The sequence below is a fragment of the Ambystoma mexicanum genome, chromosome 6p, assembly GCF_040938575.1.
Source record: "Ambystoma mexicanum isolate Mex_15411 chromosome 6p, UKY_AmexF1_1, whole genome shotgun sequence".
Taxonomy (NCBI): domain Eukaryota; kingdom Metazoa; phylum Chordata; class Amphibia; order Caudata; family Ambystomatidae; genus Ambystoma; species Ambystoma mexicanum.
This window is the reverse complement of record NC_090935.1, coordinates 526994752-527013311: the sequence shown is the minus strand read 5'-3', so window position 1 is coordinate 527013311 and position 18560 is coordinate 526994752. Positions and strand designations below refer to the sequence as shown.

The 18560-nt window shown below is 45.1% G+C and overlaps 1 protein-coding gene across 3 annotated transcripts in view; it reads right to left on the bottom strand.

The window, feature by feature from the left end:
* Positions 1-433: 433 nt before the first annotated feature.
* The window catches only part of LRRC70 (leucine rich repeat containing 70), a 55000-nt gene continuing 36873 nt past the window's right edge, over positions 434-18560 (bottom strand). For 2 of the 3 annotated variants that reach the window (XM_069627341.1, XM_069627340.1), the window contains one exon: positions 434-11549. In XM_069627341.1, coding sequence (XP_069483442.1) covers positions 9659-11515 — 1857 coding nt within the window. In that variant the 5' untranslated portion in view covers positions 11516-11549 and the 3' untranslated portion in view covers positions 434-9658. Of the gene's footprint in view, positions 11554-18560 lie in introns of all 3 variants that reach the window. The other variant, XM_069627342.1, reaches the window with a different exon arrangement.

The window sequence follows — 18560 nt, the reverse complement described above, 5'->3', positions numbered from 1 at the left end:
TTCCTGAGATGATTGGGGGGCCAGAAGTAGTTTGAGGTATTTCTGGTGAGCCTGTTGGGGTATTTTGTGGTATAGTGGTGAGCATAAATATAAGACTACCTGATATTTTTATATCGGGATCATTAGCTGTAAACCCAAACCGGACCTGGTGTGCCCTAAATCACAATTCTATTATAACGTGGTATTTTATCTACAATACCACTTTTTCTTTAAACCAGCATGCGCTTACCAGTATACCTGAATGCAATTGTTCATCTTATCAGCCCCTGATATAGATCCAATTCACAGTGACCAATGTTGATATGCGTTTAACCACCAGCAGTAAAATAAAATTACCACCTGCAGTAATATGCAATTACCATCTGGTTCACAGCTGTCTGTGTTTTACCACAAGGGATTAGGACACAAAATAAGTAGTCTCGAATGATTCACCTTGCTTTTTCTTTGCTTTATAAAAGTTTAGAATTCATAGAATATACAACAAAACATGTAATGCACTAGGTTCTTCTCATTTCCTCCCCTGGCAATTCAAATTGAAAATAAACAAAAACACACATGTCATTAGCAAAGTTCCCTGTGGTAAACATCTTTATCTCATAATAGGCTTCAACTCTTCTTTTAGTGTTGTAGTTCAAAACATGGTTATAAAGAGACCTTGAACATGGTATCTGTTTTTCACAGCTTAAAGAAAGCTCCAGGAATGCATACGGTTATAGATGTGACCATCAACTTTCCTGACTGCAACTGTCTGCGAAATGCACTCACAAGGCAAATCAACACACACCTCAATTGCTACTATATATAATATTACCAAAAATAATGTTTGATTCTGTGTGCCTCCGTTGCAGCTTTGGTCAGGTCCCCCTCCGTCTGTCTGGATGAAGCCTGCACTGAAGAATGTCTTTATCTAGTTTTCTCCCACTCATCAAGGGAAGATGCCATCCTAGGTTTATAGTCATAATGTCGACAACAAAAATGTCGACAGTCAAAAAGTCGAAAAAAAAATGTCGAAAAAAAAAATGTCGACTTTTTTTTTCAATGCATTTTTTTTTCAAAATGGGGGGGTTCCTCCTCCAGCCCCCCTTTTTTTTGATTTTTTTTTATTTTTCCCTTTTTTTTTACTCCCGAACCCCTAAAATAAATATATAATTTAAAAAAACGAAAGTCGACATTTTTTTTTTTGACATTATTTTGTCGACATTTTTGTCTGTCGACATTTTTTTTTCGACATTATGACTCCCCACCGCCATCCTACGCACTGTCAGCTAACACAGCACATCGAACCACAACCAGAGAGAGAGAGTGCCGGAGAGCGACCCAACCTTCTGGCTGACAGCTCTTTTAAACCCTCTGTCTGAGACCTCCCATGAATGTATGTTTACCTACATAAAATGTAAGAAAATACTGCCCTTGAAGTGATGTCATGTGCTAATTAGAACCACCTGCCATTGTCAAACTAGCTCACTAGAATGTTCGAGAAACACATGATCAGCCTGGCTTTTAGAAAGAGACAGCAAGGGATGACATTCCTCCGCTTTGTTTTCCTGTTCAGAAAATGATCAACAGGCTACTTTGAATAACATGCCTCTCCACATTCCACATCTCCAACGTGTCACATCTTCCTTGCAAGAAAACAGCTTTCATTCTGCACATTTATACTCTTTTAAAATGAGCCAGCAGTCCATAGCTCTTTTGTACAGTTCTGTACAAAAGAGCTATGGACTGTGTCACCTTTAACATTAGTGTGGGGATATATTAGTAGTTTAGGACGTTAGTGAGTAAGTACATTGTTAGTTTTCCAATTCAGTCCATATCCAACCTCATGGTGTCCAAATGAAATTACCAGTTTATATGTAATGGCAAACTCAAACACCCTTTCACCTTTTATGTTTTCCATGCACTCAAAATACTGACTGAGACCAGATTCAGCTTAAAGTCTCACACATGAGTTTCACACTCTTGTTGGCAAGTGGGGCCAGTTTTCATCTTTGTTAAAATTCGGAACATTAGTTAAAATTCAAAGCCTTGGCTAAAATTCAGAGATCTCTCTTCTTTGAAGGGGAAAGCATATTATAGTGTGATTGCTTTCCTATATGCAATTGTTGGCTTTGTAAGTTAAAGATACTTTGTGTATCTATGTTATACCTCAAAATGCCTCAATGTTTTTTTTAGCATATTTTAAATAACAGTATTCTTTGCTGTATGTGTGGGCATGAAAACTATTTTCCATTTCTTTGTTTGACTTCTTGTTTTTAGGGATAAGGCAGACTATTCTGGGTAAATGTTCAGAAATTAATTTACCTTATTTTTTATTTCCTCTATTTTGTAACCTCTATTGATTTTTTTTCCAAAGTGTTCAGCTTAAACTCTGAATTATTGAAACTTATTACAAGTTCTTAGTATTCCCAGTGCAAGAAAGGCACACGGCAGCGGCAAGTACGTGGGGTAGGGTTGCGGGGTCTAAGCATGTGGAAAAGGGGAGTAGCGGGATAAGGACATGGGGGCGCACAGGAGCACTTGCATGAGACACGGCGGGGGAAGATGGTGGCCACCCGTTCTGAGTCTCCTCATTGGCTCGAATGCCAAAATCAGGCCCTGCCGGGTACTAATTCAACATAACGCATATTATGTATTGTGACCTCCAATGGCAACTCGTTGCTTCCAATATGGTATTGTCTTCCATGCGTTTCTGTAATATTTGAGACTCCTTATTGTGTATATAAATCATAAAATCTAGAAATTGTAAGTAAAACCCACAAAGGATCAAGATGTGAGCTGGACCTTTTATAGGGGGACACACTTGTGTTTGGTGTTGTGTGGCCTCTGATTGACTGCATACACTTGGAACCGTCCAGAACAGCCCTGAATGGCTAGACAAACCAGATTAATAAGCTGCCACTCCTCATTGGACAAGGAATCATTGCACGCCAAAAGGTGTCCTGTTCCCATGGTAGTGACAAATGTTTCAGAGGCTTATTCAGGCTTTCTAGAAATCAGGATGTATTTATAATGCTTGTCACCGATGTTTGGGAGTATAGCAGGATACATCTGTTTCTTAAATACATGGCCCAGCACCTGTTATCTCCTTTGCAAGAATGTGATGGCCAAAGCCATATGAATATTTGTTAAACAGGAGGAATTCATGCATGGCAGCACAAGCAACCAATAGATTTTAAATCAGATTTGGATAGCAGGAAACTGGTAAGATGCATCATGAGATGGCGTGTAATTGAATGAAAATATGTGAAATTACTATGTTATACAAATTCAGCGCGGTAAACAGGTGTGAATTTACCAGCTGCGGGATTAGCTGACTAAAAGGGAAGGGTGCTTCATTGATAGCCACACTGTTATATGCACTAGGCTGGAGAATGCCCAAATTACTTGTGTTTTAAGCTAACAAAAGATAGGCAATAGTGTTACAATACAGGTAAGTATACAAAGTTTAACGTTAAAATGAGGTGCAGTGACCAGGCCTCAAAGCCTGCTTCTTTAGAAACATGTTCACATTTCATTAACTTGCTTAGTAGCCCCAGAGGCTTACAGCACATTGAAAATTACACGTTCCCAGGATCGCACAGTAGGAAGCAAACAGCCTTTGTTACTTTCGAGGTCAGGTAGCAGAGCTTATGGTCTGGTGGAAAAAACAATGAACGGACATCCATTTTATAATTCAGCATATTCGTTTTGAAGCTGTTCTACTGACGGTTTCAAAATGCCCCTTTGCACATTCTAGACTGGGAATAAGTTCAAAGAGTTCCTAAAATGCAACGATAAAGCAGTACTTTGTTGGTGGTTCAAAGCTCTGGCAGTGTCATGATCTAATACCTTCCTGTGAGAAGACGATGGGGATGATCGGCGGCAGTTGAATAAAGATCCGCTGGTCCTCCCACATGTTTCAATAAATTGGCACTACCAATGTGGGAATTGGGGCTGGATTGTGATGTCACAAGGGTGTTGTGGTAAGATTTGCTAGACCCAATCATTTCGAGATAATGGGCCTCATTATATGTTTTCCGGTCCGGGAACTACGGTACCAGTAAGCTTGCCGATACGGTAGTTACCGGACCGGCAAACTACGAGTTGTGCTCGAGGGTGCCTTTCTGCCTGCCAGGTCGGACCTGGCAGGAACTGCGGCACCCGCGAGCACAGCATGTCGGATACACCGGCACTGTTATAAACGGTGCTGGTGCATCCAACCTCCCCATTCCCATTCGGCCACATGGGGCTGAATGGGAACGGGGAGCATCTTTTTTCCAGTGCCCGCAAATGGGTAATTACTGGGTCCGGAAGGGCCGCAATGACCCAGTAATTATTACAGGCACGTCTACCGCCAATTTCATAATGAGGCCCATCTTTATCCCTCTATAGGTGAATGATACGATCCTGCCGATTAATCGCCCGTGGAGGAATGTCCTAATGTTGCAATGTGTTTGGATGCTAATTAGTTTCTGAGAGTATAAAAGCTTTTATTTTTGAGGTACATCTTTGACAGCGCATTTCATGCAGTTCTGTTATGCATTCTGTTTCAATTTCTCTTTCTCGGCTGTCACTGGACCCAGAATACATGGTGTTACTTCTTGCCCAGTGTACACTCCTTTTTAAACTACTTTTGGAATGTTTACTGGTGAGTTCCGAAGTGACCCACTGTACATATTTGGTGGCCCATACGGGGATTGATCAGCTCCAGAGGAGTGCAAGACAGCGTCTGCTGACAAGCCCAAAGAGCTAAAACATTACGGAGGCCCGCAGAGGCTGAGTTCTTGAAGGTCTGCCTGGTCAGAGTGCTGCCATCTCTCGGAAGTGGTATTGGTATAGAGACTCTGAGGTCAAGAGAAGAGGAGAATCTCCTAAAAAGGATATGTGACGGTACCAGTACATGAATGCGCAGGGAGAGGGAGGGGGGATTATTTTTATAGTGTATAGGACACACCCTCAAGAGGTGGAAGACGCTTGGCCGTAGTAGGTTTAGATTTTAGGTCCACTCACCCATTAAGGAGTGAGTGGACGGTGTCACGTCTGTATTAGAGCAGAGGTTTGGTAGTAAGTGGAGGACCACCTCAGATGGGAATCGCACGTGGTGCAGGCAATTGGTATAGTTGCATCATTTTTATTTAGGGGCGTGAAGTAGAAAAGGAAAGTCACATGTACTGATGTTGTATTGAAGCAGCAGATTAGGTGCAGGTAGTGTGCTGATCAGTTTAGTGTGGCTGTGGATGTCACGGAAGGGCCAGAGGCAAACTAACATTTAAATATTGAAGAAGCTGTCTAGAACGTACGAAAGGCATTGTTGAATGGCGGGAGGAGCAACCGAACACTATGCACATTAACATAGGGCATAACTGTTAAGGTGGTGGGCCTGTGGAGAGGGCCATTTGTGTATTAACTGAAACTAACTGTGTGGGCCTGTGGAGAAGGCCATTGTGAGTGAGCGGTGTGAATGGCCGGGCCTGAGGAGAAGGCAAGTGTGAACGAGTTAGGGTGATCAAGTTAAAAAGTGTAAGTACAAATGCCAGTCAGCTGATACTCATTGAAGACAAAAGGTCAGGAAATAAACTGAAACTTGTGATGGATGCTCTTGAAATCTTTAAAGCAAATGATCTATCCAGTACTGCATTTCTGTATTCAGTACACCTGAGGGAGACATGTAAAAGGACAATGTTGACATTTCCCATTTGAAGAATGAATAGGACCCACTTGCGACATCGCCTTCCTTCATAGAAAATACTTACCTAAAATGACCGCTGTGGTGCTGGAAGACGGGACTCTTTGCAGATCCACTCTTCCATTTCAATACTGGCACTGGAGGTTGGAGCAGCGGTTGCGCCACCGGCATCACCAAAAGAATAAGGTGAGTGGGGTAGGAGGGTGGGGAGGGAATGAAACCATGACCGGAGGGAGTCGGAGGGTGGTGGGAAGATAGCGGGGAAGGGAAGCAACCTTCAGGCTGGTCAGAACGTGGGCTTGGATAGTGGTATTCAGCCTGAGATCCGACCAACCTGATTAGTTGGCTCCCTCACCCCCCCGAATGCTAATGATTAGTCAGTCCACTTCAATTGTGACATCACAATGGTTGCTGCTTGAGACAGAACAGAGCAGAATTCCAGCTGCCACTGCAGCACATACGTAAAGCTGTGACAAACATTTCAATTATTTTCTTGTAAAATTGCTTTCTGTGAGACTTTACAATCAATAACTGATTAGGACGTAGTATGGTAGCATATATATTGTCCGCGGGAGACAGGGCGCGGGTGTTTGCGTCCTGCAGTTTGGCCCAGGAGGGCCTCCATACTGAAGCCACGCCCCCCCCACTACTTCAGCTGGTCACCGGTACCTGCAGGGTGAAGCCCGCGGGAGAACGGGCGCGGGTGTTTGCGTCCTGCAGTTTGGCCCATGAGGGCCTCCATACTGAAGCCACGCCCCCTCTACTACTTCAGCTGGTCACCAGGACCCGCAGGGTGAAGCCCGCTGGAGAAAGGGCGTGGGTGCTTGCGTCCCACAGTTTGGCCCAGGAGGGCCTCCTTACTGAAGCCACGCCCCCTCCACTACTTTAGCTGGTCACCGGGACCCACAGGGTGAAGCCCGCGGGAGAAAGGGCGCGGGTGTTTGCGTCCTGCAGATTGGCACAGGAGGGCCTCCATACTGAAGCCACGCCCCCTCCACTACTTCAGCTGGTCACCGGGACCCGCAGGGTGAAGCCAGCGGGAAAAAGGGCACGGGTGTTTGCGTCCCGCAGGGTGTTCGCGGACCCGTGGCGGTGTACCTGGACTGTGAGTGAGACTGAGGCATTTACTGTGGGGAGGGCCAACAAAGCCAACAAAGCCTACTGCGTACTGTGTACTGTGTACTGTGGAGGGCCAAACCTCTATTACCCCCCCTACAGGCGCTCAAGGTCATATCATGGTGGGTCTTCCCCGGGATGTCGCCATTGGATCCACGGAAGGTGGAGACATTACCTATCCTTTTTCCCCTCTTAACCTCTCTAAATCCTCTCTCCAATCGAGTCTACAAGGCCCCTCGGCCCCACTGGCGAATCGGAAGCCAATTAAGGGCAGAAGGATGAGGGGAGGTATGTCCAGCAAAGCACTGGGGGCCACGCAGGAAAAGAGAACTTGCATTGAGAGTCTCTGTGGGAAAGGAGCTCCTGTCCAACTGACCTCGGTCACTGCTTGCATCAAAGAGGGAGCCTCCGTGGAGTCCTTGCTTAAGCTACCCTGCCCCCCCCAGCCTGCAGGTGGGTCCCCTTCTAAGGACCTCTGGGACCTCCTGTGATCTTGTTTCAATCCCTCTTCTCACAACCTGATATACAAGCCCATTTCTGGATGACCTTGGGACCCCTGTCAACCTGCTAACGCCTGGAGTGGGTCTTGACTGTGTGGCTACAGCCGGACTTCTGGAAACCTTGGCCAATGGCTGTGAGAGGATCTCAATAGGGTTTTCGAAACTAATCGAAGGGAATGTGTCGCTGGCTCCATCTATGGTCCCACTTCTGTTCCCTTCTCTGGCGCTGGCCCCTCTCCATCCATCTTCCAGCCCAAACCACGAGGTTATAGTTCCACTGTTGCCACCGTCTCGTCCTGAAGCTGAAGTCCACTCCGCCCCCTCCCTTGTGCCCATGTTTGTGGTTCCTGAGGCCTTGGGTCTAGTCGGCTTGAGCGGGGGAGAGAAGTCCAGCCCTCTGTCCAGATCCGGTAGTAAGCCCACGTCTGATGCTCCCCGAGAGGTTAGCTCCTTCCCCCATCTTAGCCCTCCCTTAGCCTCTAAATCCCCCCCAAAAGGAGAACATTGTCTACCAGCCCAACCTTCCTCAGATTCTGCACCCCTGCCTAGCTGTCCCTGGAACCTCCTGTTATCAGAGATGGTCGAGATCAAAAATCATTTACTAGTGTTGATCAAGGGTATGCGGGGGACCAGGGGAGAGGAGGGTACGGGTAGGGAAGGAGAGGGATCAGTAGAGTCTGGCCCAAGGGGTCCTAATCTTGACTTTGACAAAGGGATACATCCCTCGACGCCCTGTCCATCCCTGGCTTCCTCCGTGGTTAGGTCTCCCCAGTCCATGAGGAGTCCACCAGAGCTAGGTCTTCCCCCACTGTCACCCCATTGTTGCAGAACCCTGTGGGGAGAGCCCAGGGCAACTTGCGCTCAGTGGGGAGGAGGGTCAGTGCCTCAATCCCCGGTCCGGGTAGGCCGAGGTTGGGGCACTACACTCATGAAGGCTGTAGTAATTCCATGGTCCTTCTTCATGGTGTTCTAAAACCCACTACTGGCATAAGAGAACCAAGGGACGCCCTACGGAACAAATGTCTACATTGGCTGCGGGCTGTGGGGGAGTGTGGGTTTGTGTCCATGGGCTCTTTGTTGGAGTGCACCAGACTGTCCAATCCTTCAGCCAAAACGGACATCGTCAAACTGGTTTTTGGGAATGCCCATCTGGCAAGGGCCGTAATGGAAAAATGTAATGGCCATTGGCAGATAGGGAAAAGTGGTATCACTGTCAGCGCACCTCCTATACCTGCCCTTGTGTGCCCTGCAAGAGCCACCTCTGGTTTTAGTCCCCTTTCAGGGGCAAATCTAACCGCCTTGGGCCCGAGGCGCTAGGGGAGATACCAGAGGGAAGGGGTTGATGGTTCTTGATTATTGGCCTTAAGATCTGTGTGGGGACACTCATGGAGGGTTTGGTTCTCTACATGGGTGTGTTGTTGGTTTTCTTTTTGTTGTGTTTCTCTTTGCATTCATGTATTAGAATTGTTTTTTAGGATGCACTTTGATGGCCTTTTAGGGCAAATAAAGTTGTTTGACTGACTGACTGATATATATTGTTTGCACTTCTGGAGTTCAACATATCAACTGGAGTTTAACACATGAGGGGAATAATCTGCATGCTATTACTTATTTTAGAGCACAACTTTTTATTTAACTATTTTTCTGCTACCTTTTAGATTAAATGTATCAGCAACAGGAACATCACATACATTAAGCAATAGGCGCGGTATTAAAGGGGGTGACAATGTATGGGCATGTGTTATAAGGAATAAAATATCCCCTAGTGCATGGAAAAAGGATATCGCAGGTCATCTCAGAGTTCTGTGACCTTATAAAGGAACTCGGCCTCAGCCTCGTTACACTGGGCCTCATTACAAGTCAGCTGGTCCGGAAAGAACGGTGGTGGTAAATCCGCCACCACCGTTCTTTCCAGACCGGCTGATCTCGAGTTCTGCAGGCGGGAGGTGTCACTCCCACCAGATCTGACCTGGCGAGTTTAACACCACCCGCTTGCAGGCGGACGTGGAAACACTGGCACCATTACAGCATGGTGCCGGCGTTTCCACTTCTCCATTCCCATGGACTCCTCTGGGACTCCATGGGAATGGGGATTTACCAAATTCCGCCTCCGGAATTACCGGGTCACCGGGGTTGTAATGCCCCGGTGATTCCAGGAATCACGGAGGCGGAATGGTAATACGAGTCTGGCGGTAACCTGACGGTTTTTCGGCTCAGTTACCGCCGGACTCGTAATGAGGCACACTATTTGGTTAGAGAAGCCGTCTGTGATTTGGATTGTCCCTAAAACTTGCGTTATGGGTTGCTTTACCCCATAAACACGCTGACAAAAGAATTTTGAACACCAAATCTGATAATTCAATTGTGTTAAAAGCAGTCAAAGTACAGAATGTTCAAATAGGATGACCTGCGCCGGACTTTCAGGCAGGGTTTGTTTGAGAAGACGGATTTGGTCTGAATTTCGATTTCTCATGGGGTTCTGCGGGGGCAGCTGGACTGGATTGGTCACACTATATCGAGCAGTCTGGTAGCAACTGTAGTACTCCAAAATAGTATCGCCAGCATTTTCCATTGTTCTCAGTTTCTGGCGATACTGCACAAGTTTGATTATGAGAAACATAATGACAACACAAGCCACAACGAAAAGTGCTACCAAAATGTCGAATGCCTGATTTAACTTTTCAAACTGCTCCTGACAAATGAGCATTGATTTCAGCGACACTGGAGCTGAGTCGTCGGTGAAAACGTGCTTTGCTTCATTGGTGAAGTTAGCAGGAGCCAAGCGTGGAGGCGTTTGCACTGTTGAGTCAGTAGCAGTCTTTGGTGGGTTGCTGCCAATGTATTCATCAGAAAGTGATGCTGTTGGAGTTTGTGATGTCAAAGGAATAGTCTTCCTAAAATGATCTTGATTTTGCGAAATGTGAAATGCGCGTGTCTTTAATTCAACCCATGCCATCACCGTCGTCATAGTAGCTGCAGTGGGTTCAAGCTCACGGTTTGAGTTAGTTGTAGCTGCGACACAACCTTCAAACTCGGGGCGCTTAATATTGCGCAGTGGTCTTCCAGACAGCTTTGCAGGATTCCGGCAATGAATGCTAACAGACAGGGAGGAAGACCGCAGCCAGCTATACAGCCCAAGCAAAGTGCAGTCACAGACCCACGGATTATAGCTCGCCTCCAGGTGGGTGAGGGAACTTAAAGGCTGGAGGACCTTAGGCTGCAGTGCTGTCAGGTTATTGTGTGCTACATTTAGAACTTTTAAACATCTTCCTACGTGTTCAAATGCATGCTCATCTATTCTATTTAACTTGTTTCTATCTAGCTGGAGGTACTTCAAATGAGTCAGAAACCTAAACATGTCGGCAGTAATGGCACCCAAATCATTATCACTCAGAATCAAATGTTTAAGATTATTTAACCCACTAAAGGCATCCCTGCCGATTTCTTTGATTTTTGCTTTCTCCAAAAAAAGATATTGCAGCCCATCTAATCCCTGAAATGCAAATGGATGTATGTCTGCAATAGGGTTACCAGACAAAGAAAGCCGCTTCAGGTTTGTGAGGTTCTCAAAGGCGTGTGACGGTACTTGTGTGAGGTTGTTGCTGTCAAGGTACAGATGTTGAAGGTTGGAAAGATAGTGAAACGCCCCGTCAGATATCCTTGAAATCTGGTTATTGGCCAGATTCAGTGTGTGCAGTCTGAACATCCCATAGAAGGCTCTCCTGCCAAGAACTGTGAGATGATTTCCTTGTAGTGTTAAATACCGGACTGCGGCCAGATCTGCAAAGAGTCCCCCTGGGAGAAACGCAATCCGATTATACTGCATGTATAGGTAGTTCAGAGCTATAAGATCCTGAAAGATGCCGGGATTCAAATGTTGGATGCAGTTGTTATTCAGATATAAATAATATAGCTTTGTCAGACCAGCAAAGGCTTTTGAGTGTATGTCCGCAATGCCATTGTTGTCCAAATATAATACAACGAGCTGCTGCAGGTTGCTAAACTCATACTGCTGTAGGCTGGATATGTTATTGCCACTCAGGTATAAGAGTTTTGGTCTTGGAGAGAAATGCTTTGGGATGGCATTCAAGCCCAGATTGCGGCAGTTCGCTTGACTCCCGGTGCAGAGTGGACATATTGCAGGGCAGCCGCACGTCTCCAATGGAAGCAGAAGGAGCAGTATGCAAGCTAGAACCCGTCGTAGAGTGGACACTGACTTCCGGGGTCCATTCATGGCCACGTATCTGGTTTCTTTACTAATTTCTGACCTGGCTTTCAGAAAGAAAAAAAAGAAATACACATGGTTACATGCATAAAACACCAACATTCACAACAAAGCACTAAATGGAACCGGAATTAGAAATTATTAGTTGTGTGTCTGATATCATATTTGTGCCAAAAGAAATACGTTTCGAGATTATACTCAACTATTCAGTGTGTTATCAATATTTGCATATCACACACTCAAGAACATGGGATTTCTCATTGGACCAATGAATGTGTTTTGAGCTATCAGATTATGGCGAGAATCCATTAAATACAAGGACACCCCTTGTGAATTAGGGAACCAATAGGATAATCTGATAAGAATTTGTAAGTGTATATTTTCTAAATTCCTTGTTTTCTTTGAGATCACCCAATTCGAGCTCTCGCCACCTGCCCCTTCACATGTGATGCATTCAAATCAGTTCTTGTCACTCCATATGTACACGATTCTTGAGTTTCATAAACATGTTCTGCACCATTTAAAAGTGTAGTAAAGATAAAATAGCTTATGAAGGCATAACTGTGTATCTATATATAACAAACATGCAAAAAGGCAGTATATTTATTTACTGGACATTTGTTTGGCGCCTATACAAAGTGTTTCTACCTAAATAGTGTGGGTTGAGAAATGTAGACATTGTTTAATGCATTACAGGATTGACATTTATTGAACACCAAATACCAGCAGAGTAGACGTGTAATAATGAAGCAATAGAACCCGAGGAGGAGGGCATTACCAGACTGGTAATCACTGGCCTAACAGTGGCACCACATTTCCTGGGAGGGGGGCCCTTTTTATTTAGTCCCTCTGCCTTCATAATGAAATTATTTCTGTTAAGGACCAAACCATAACCGAAATAATTTCTTTATGAAGGCAAAGTGACTACAAAAATAAACTATTTCTTTTTGAAGTCTGTAGGCTCCCCCACCCATGACATGGAAGCCTCTAGGCTGGAGGCCTCCATGTCATGGGGTGGGGGAGCTCTATGACTACAAAACAAAATAGTATCTTTTTGAAGTCACTCTGCCTTCATAAAGCAATTATTTTGGTTATGGTTCGGTCCTTAACTGAAATAATGTATTAATGAAGTTGGAGTGACTTTAAAAAGAAACAATTGCTTTTTGAAGTAATAGGGCTCCCCTAAACCCCATGACGTATGCATGTGTGCCTGAATAATGAAAGGGTGCACACTTAAATGTATAGGCGGCTGCCTGTGTGAGTGTATGGTAAAAGGTTGCACACTTAAATGTATGGGTGACTGCCTGGGTGTGTGTGCCTGTACATTGAAAGGATGCACACTTAAATACATGGGTGGTTTCCTGTTTGTGCCTGAATGGTGAAAGGGTGCACACATGCATGTATGGGTGGCTGCCTCGTTGTGCCTGTATGGTGAAAGTTTGCACACTTAAATGTATGGTTGGATGGGTGTGCGTGTGTGTGTGTGTATGTTGAATGGTGTGTTGCTTGTGATCAGGGGCACAACAAATCCGACATTTCAGGGTAGGGGGCTGCTAACCCTTCAAATGCTGGGAGTGGTGCTAACTTCACGGGTTTTGGGGGAGGGGCAAACTTATTTGTGTGAGGCATCTAACTTCTTTATGCATTCTATTGAGACTATTCTAGTGCAGCTTCAACGATACAAGCAGTTAACTCTCTCCTTTAAGTCTGAAAGCATCCACTTATGGACTGCTGTGAGAATAAGCGGACTCCTGTCCCCTCTCTACCCTTCCAATCACTTCCCTGGCATGCAAGTACTACACCCACATCAAGATTTCAATTGCCTAAAAATGTATGTTTATTAATGCAGGTACTAACAGTGAAATGCTATATGTTAGTGATTGCTGGGCCTTTGTTAACAGCGAAACCTGGGTGCCATTTAACATCTGTGTCCTTTTCTGTCCAGCAACGGCTCTGAAGGTCAGTGTGAGAAACCTGAGGCGTTTCTCTCAGGCTTTTCCCTGGGATCCTTTGTTCAGGTGGCATGGGGAGAGCCATCGCTCTTGGATCCCAACCCTCGGGCGGATGAGCGAGGGAGGATCACCTGGGCAGGGGGTCCTTGGGGATTATGGGTGACATGCATTTGGGCGAGACATGATGTTCCACGCATTCCAATACATCCCTAACCCCCCATGCCCTCAGTTGTCATGGGATATTTTCAGCAGAGTCCCATCATACCCCAGTACCTTTCTGTAAGAAAAAGAAGAAAATGACCAGGGAAATTAAAATCCAATAGAAATTCCATGTACCCATCACAATACGTGTACCCCCTTCATTCTGACAAAAACCTACATGGCTTTTCCATGATCTCCGGGAAAACCTACAACTCCCACATATCTACTTCCATTCTAGAAGTCCATCTACTGGGGTGGAGAAGAGGTAGATGGGAGTCATGAGGATTATACATAGGAATCCATGGGCAATGGATTCCTATTGGGCAGTCTCCATGTTGTCTGGATAATGAGGTCAGGCAGAGTAAGGCAGGGAGGGACAACTACTCACACCTGACTCCAATCAACTCTTTCAAAGAGTATAAAAGGTCAGCTACCTGCCGGAACACTCTGAGCGAACAGGGGATGCTGAAGGAAACTTGAAGACCAGAAGTAGAAGTCAGCAGAATGGAGAATCTTGGGAAGGACTGCCAAGACACTGAGGCCTGTGAGTACAAAGGTGGCTACATTGTGGCAGGGGGCTGTGCCCAGGGAATCAAAACTCCAGCTACACCTTTCTGGAAGTGTTTAAACAAGTGCTGGATCCCTGGGTGAGTTCCAGAAACCCGGGTAGTTGAGGGGCAGGTGCTGTGACCATGATCTCAAGTGAATCCCCATTGAGGACCCGTTAACATCTCATCACTGAGGATAAAAGATGGAGACCCTGTGACTCGAGGAAAGCTAAGGTGGGATAACCAGCTGTTTCAAGAACTTTGTGTAAATCCCAAGAGTGCCTGTAACTGGCGAAATGGGAACAAACCCTTGAATGCGCATTCTGGGACTTGCAGTCCAAAAGAGCAAAGCTGTGAGGCAGAATGGTCCGGCAATGTGTATGCCCAATCTAAGGTCTCTGTAAGGTATCCAGCTGAGAAGTATCAAAAGTGAAAGTTAAAGAGTTGTGAAGAATTGTAAATTGAATTGGTCCTGCGACGGGTCAAGCAAAATCCTATGCACAGTACAACCTCTTAATTTCTGATGTCAAAGGGGATCTGAGCCCAGAAGAGAGGGGTCCACGGTCCAAGCCCGGCACAGGGAGACCAAATTATGAACAATGTGTGAAAAGGGATCTGAAGCCAAATGAGGAGGATCCACAGTCCAAGCCCGGATGAGGGAGATCAAGTTGTGAATTGTGAACATTACAGAAAAGGGGTCTGAGCCGGACGAGGGGGACCTATGGTCCAAGCCCAAAGGAGGGAGACCAATTGTGAACTTATGAATGTGAGAAGCTTGTCAAAGGAAAGGAACTTTTGTGTTTTGTTTGCTACATCAGACCCTATGCAATAAGAGACTTTGAATGGCAAAGATAGTTTGGCACAGAAGGTCCTGATACTGAGATATTGAACTGTACGAGTAACAAAAGGAACGACAAGTACCAGCACTCACTGAGAAAGAAGGCAATAATGAGTGAACTTCTGTTTCAAGGCGGCAGAAGCCTGTATTCTGAAAAGGGAGTTCTGTGTTTGACTAGCAAACTGAACTTTGTTTCAAGGCGGAGGAAGCCTGTGTTTTGACAAGAGACATTTCTTTTGAGAATAATTTTTGTTTCTTAAAGACTTTGCCAGAATGGTGTGAGACCAGCTGAACCACTGAACTGTGTCCTCGTGCCGAGGAAGCCAGAGTGTGCACGAGGCCCGAGCGTGCTGCCTTGGTACGTGCTGAAAGCGTGGGGAAGGGCGGCCAACTGCTGAATTGTCCTCACATATTGTTTCTTGAACACATTTCCTTTTTTGCATACACTACTGTCCCACGCCATTTTGTATTTAGAAGTACGTATTGGCAATTGGTTTATTAGAATAGGCTCTTTTATGTTGACAGTCTTGACTAGGACTGCGTTATTATTATTTGATGGTTGTAGCTTGCTCCCATCCTTAGATTTAGGTTTAGATAGGCATTCAACCAACCCTTTAAAATTCAATAAAAGTCAATAAACACCCTTGAACTGTGTCTCATTTTTGTCTGTCTTCAATTATGATACCAAGCCTTTCCTTACAGTCGACCTGACGTAGCCCAAAATGTCAAAGGGGGAGAGCTGAAGCCCAGCCAGCTCAATGGTGTTGCACAACTACTTGTGTTTAATCCCTTGGTTACTTATTGGTAATCTTCATTACTCCTAGCCCTATTCTTCCTCATCCCTGTACTTGTGTACGAGGCACGTTGACTCATTCACAAGTACTGGGATGAGGTAGAGGGACATGGAGGTAATGAATGGCTTAGTTAACTGTAATCTTCATTACGCCAAGTGCCACTCGGCCTCTCCCAGTACTCACCTATAAAACAAGCAGCCTCATATACAAGCACTGGGACAAGGAAAAGGGATGTGGAGGTAATTCTGGGCAGAGAAGCTGATTTTGGGGGTTAGGGCAGGTAGTAGGTGGAAGAGGGGATGTTTGGAGGGTTTGGTGGGGTTGGATGCGATGAGTATTGTGTGATAAATCGTATTGGTCATAAATGTCCAGGCTAAGCAGGCTTGCTATTGTAGTATTAGTGGCTAGAGAGGCATTTTGGTGCATCCAGTCTAGTAATTTCTTAGTATGGCTTGACTTTTTTTAACTGGACACCTCTGATAAAGCAGTCCTGCTAAATGTAATTACCTGGCTAGACTGGTATTTGTGTGCTGCCAGTCTACCCGTTTCTTACTGCAGCATTGTACATTTTTCTGGACATCTGTGATAAAATAACCATAATAAGTGTTATTGCTTCGATTGGCATGTTGGTACAACCAGTCTAGGTATGTCTGAATGTGGCCTAGCATGCTTTACTGTAATATGTTATTTCGTGCCTAGACTGGTCTACATTGTGCAGCCAGTTGGACATGTTTTCATTGTGGCATGGTATTTTTAATAGCAAAGCATTATATTAATGGAATCATTCATGTTCCTGTGCACTGTTGGTGGTGTGCATGTATTGGATTTTTAGATTGGTGTTACCCTACAAAACAATTGCTAACAGTCTGGCCTTTTGGCCAATTTTTCTCAGAATGTTTGCTGTATAATGCATTAAAACACATATTTATATCTTTCTCCTAGTGCAGTATGCAGCGTACCCCTGCAGTAGCACGTTCATGGGTATTGCACAAGCATGGTGATGTAGGCCGCACCAGAGTGTGGCACGACATGTGATTTGTTGCCGAGTTGGGGGGGGGGGCTCAGCATGGCTCACAGATGGCCCCCACATTTTGTGCCCACCTGCAAGGGTTCTATTGCTATTAGTACTGTGGCACATCGTACCACGGTACTAATATCATTTTTCTCTCAAGCTGAGAAAGAGCAGTGAAACTGTTTCTGGACTTGAGAAACAAAAGGGAGTACATGTGGCCAATGAAAACATGTAAACTAACAAAATGGCCACCATGGAAAGGTGAAAGGGATTATACATAGTCCCTTCTCGCTTTCCATGGTAGCTAATTGCAGGAAGGAGATGTGGCAGGAACAGAGCAGCGAGGGACACCATAGCACAAGGTAAGTGGGGGTATGAAGAGGGGGCCTTAAATATGTGGAAAAGTGGGGTAGGGCAGTGGAAAGGGGCACAGGGAGCACACTTAACTGATTCTCAGCGAGGGAAGATGGCAGCCTCATGCTCCGAGAAGGCTTGGAGCGGGGTCTTTCCCTGTGTGGTATGGACCCTGTTCCAAGCCTTCTCATTGGCTGGGAGGCCACCACACCCCCCTCGCCCAGTATTACATGTACCCATGTCTTCTAACATTCATATACATTACTTGGGGGTCTCATTTCAGTGTATTTATTGAATACATACTGATGACAACACTTTTTCATACGTTGCATATAGCTATGTTATACATCATTAGGTCATCTTGTGCCAGTGTTCTATGTCGTTAAGGGGCAGTTCAATATTCGTTTTAAATTACTTTCCTCTGCAATAGTTGATTTATATATATAATATAAATTTCTACAATATTTGATCATTAGGAAACAATTACATATATCAAACATAAATGTCATAAATGTCATTACTGAGAGATATGCCTGGCCCCTTTCATTTGTAACGTCTCCATTAACGTCCCCAACTATCACTTTGATCCTTATATTCCACTATTAAATGTAGACTGGCGAAAGCAAGTGCATGCTTTAACTGAACAAATAGCACTGCCAAGCAGATCCCCTGCTTGACTGATTGAACCCATTCAAAATAGTGTCTCTGCTCTTTAGTGAGGTCCATCACCTCCGGAGCGAACATCGAATGCCTCCATCCATGAGCACAGCCTCACTATTGCTAAATCTGTAAGAGATCTAGGATTCATTGTTAATGGCAATTCTTTAGTGAATCAAGTTAAAGATCATATTAGCTTCTGTTTCTCTGTTTTTACCATCTCAACCAGCTTCACTCCTCAATATTTCATGTGGACACCTAAATCTCTTCATGCTACTAGTACTCTTAACTGGGTGATACATGCTCAAAATGCAGCAGAACAGTTCTCAATGCTAGCTGCCCAAACAGAGCCCATTAATCGAGCCCTGATTGCTCATCACACATACACTTCTGCTAAATAATGCAATTTACAGCAGCCTGGATTATCCACAAACCCTGCAAGCACAGGCTTTGAATTCCCGCTACCCATAGCCACATCCGGCACAACCATTATGCTACTAAGCTCATCTGGAGCCTTTCTTTTCTCTCTCCCCTACCCTCAAAGAATAAGGAAGGAGTAAGAGCGTTCTTGCTTCTATGTTAGAAATCTCACTACTGGCTGCACTCCATCTTGACCACACCCACCTTCAATTCAGCAAGAAAAAGAAGACCTTTGGAGCCTGCCATCCCATGTTCTGTTTCCCAGGGAACGCTTGTTT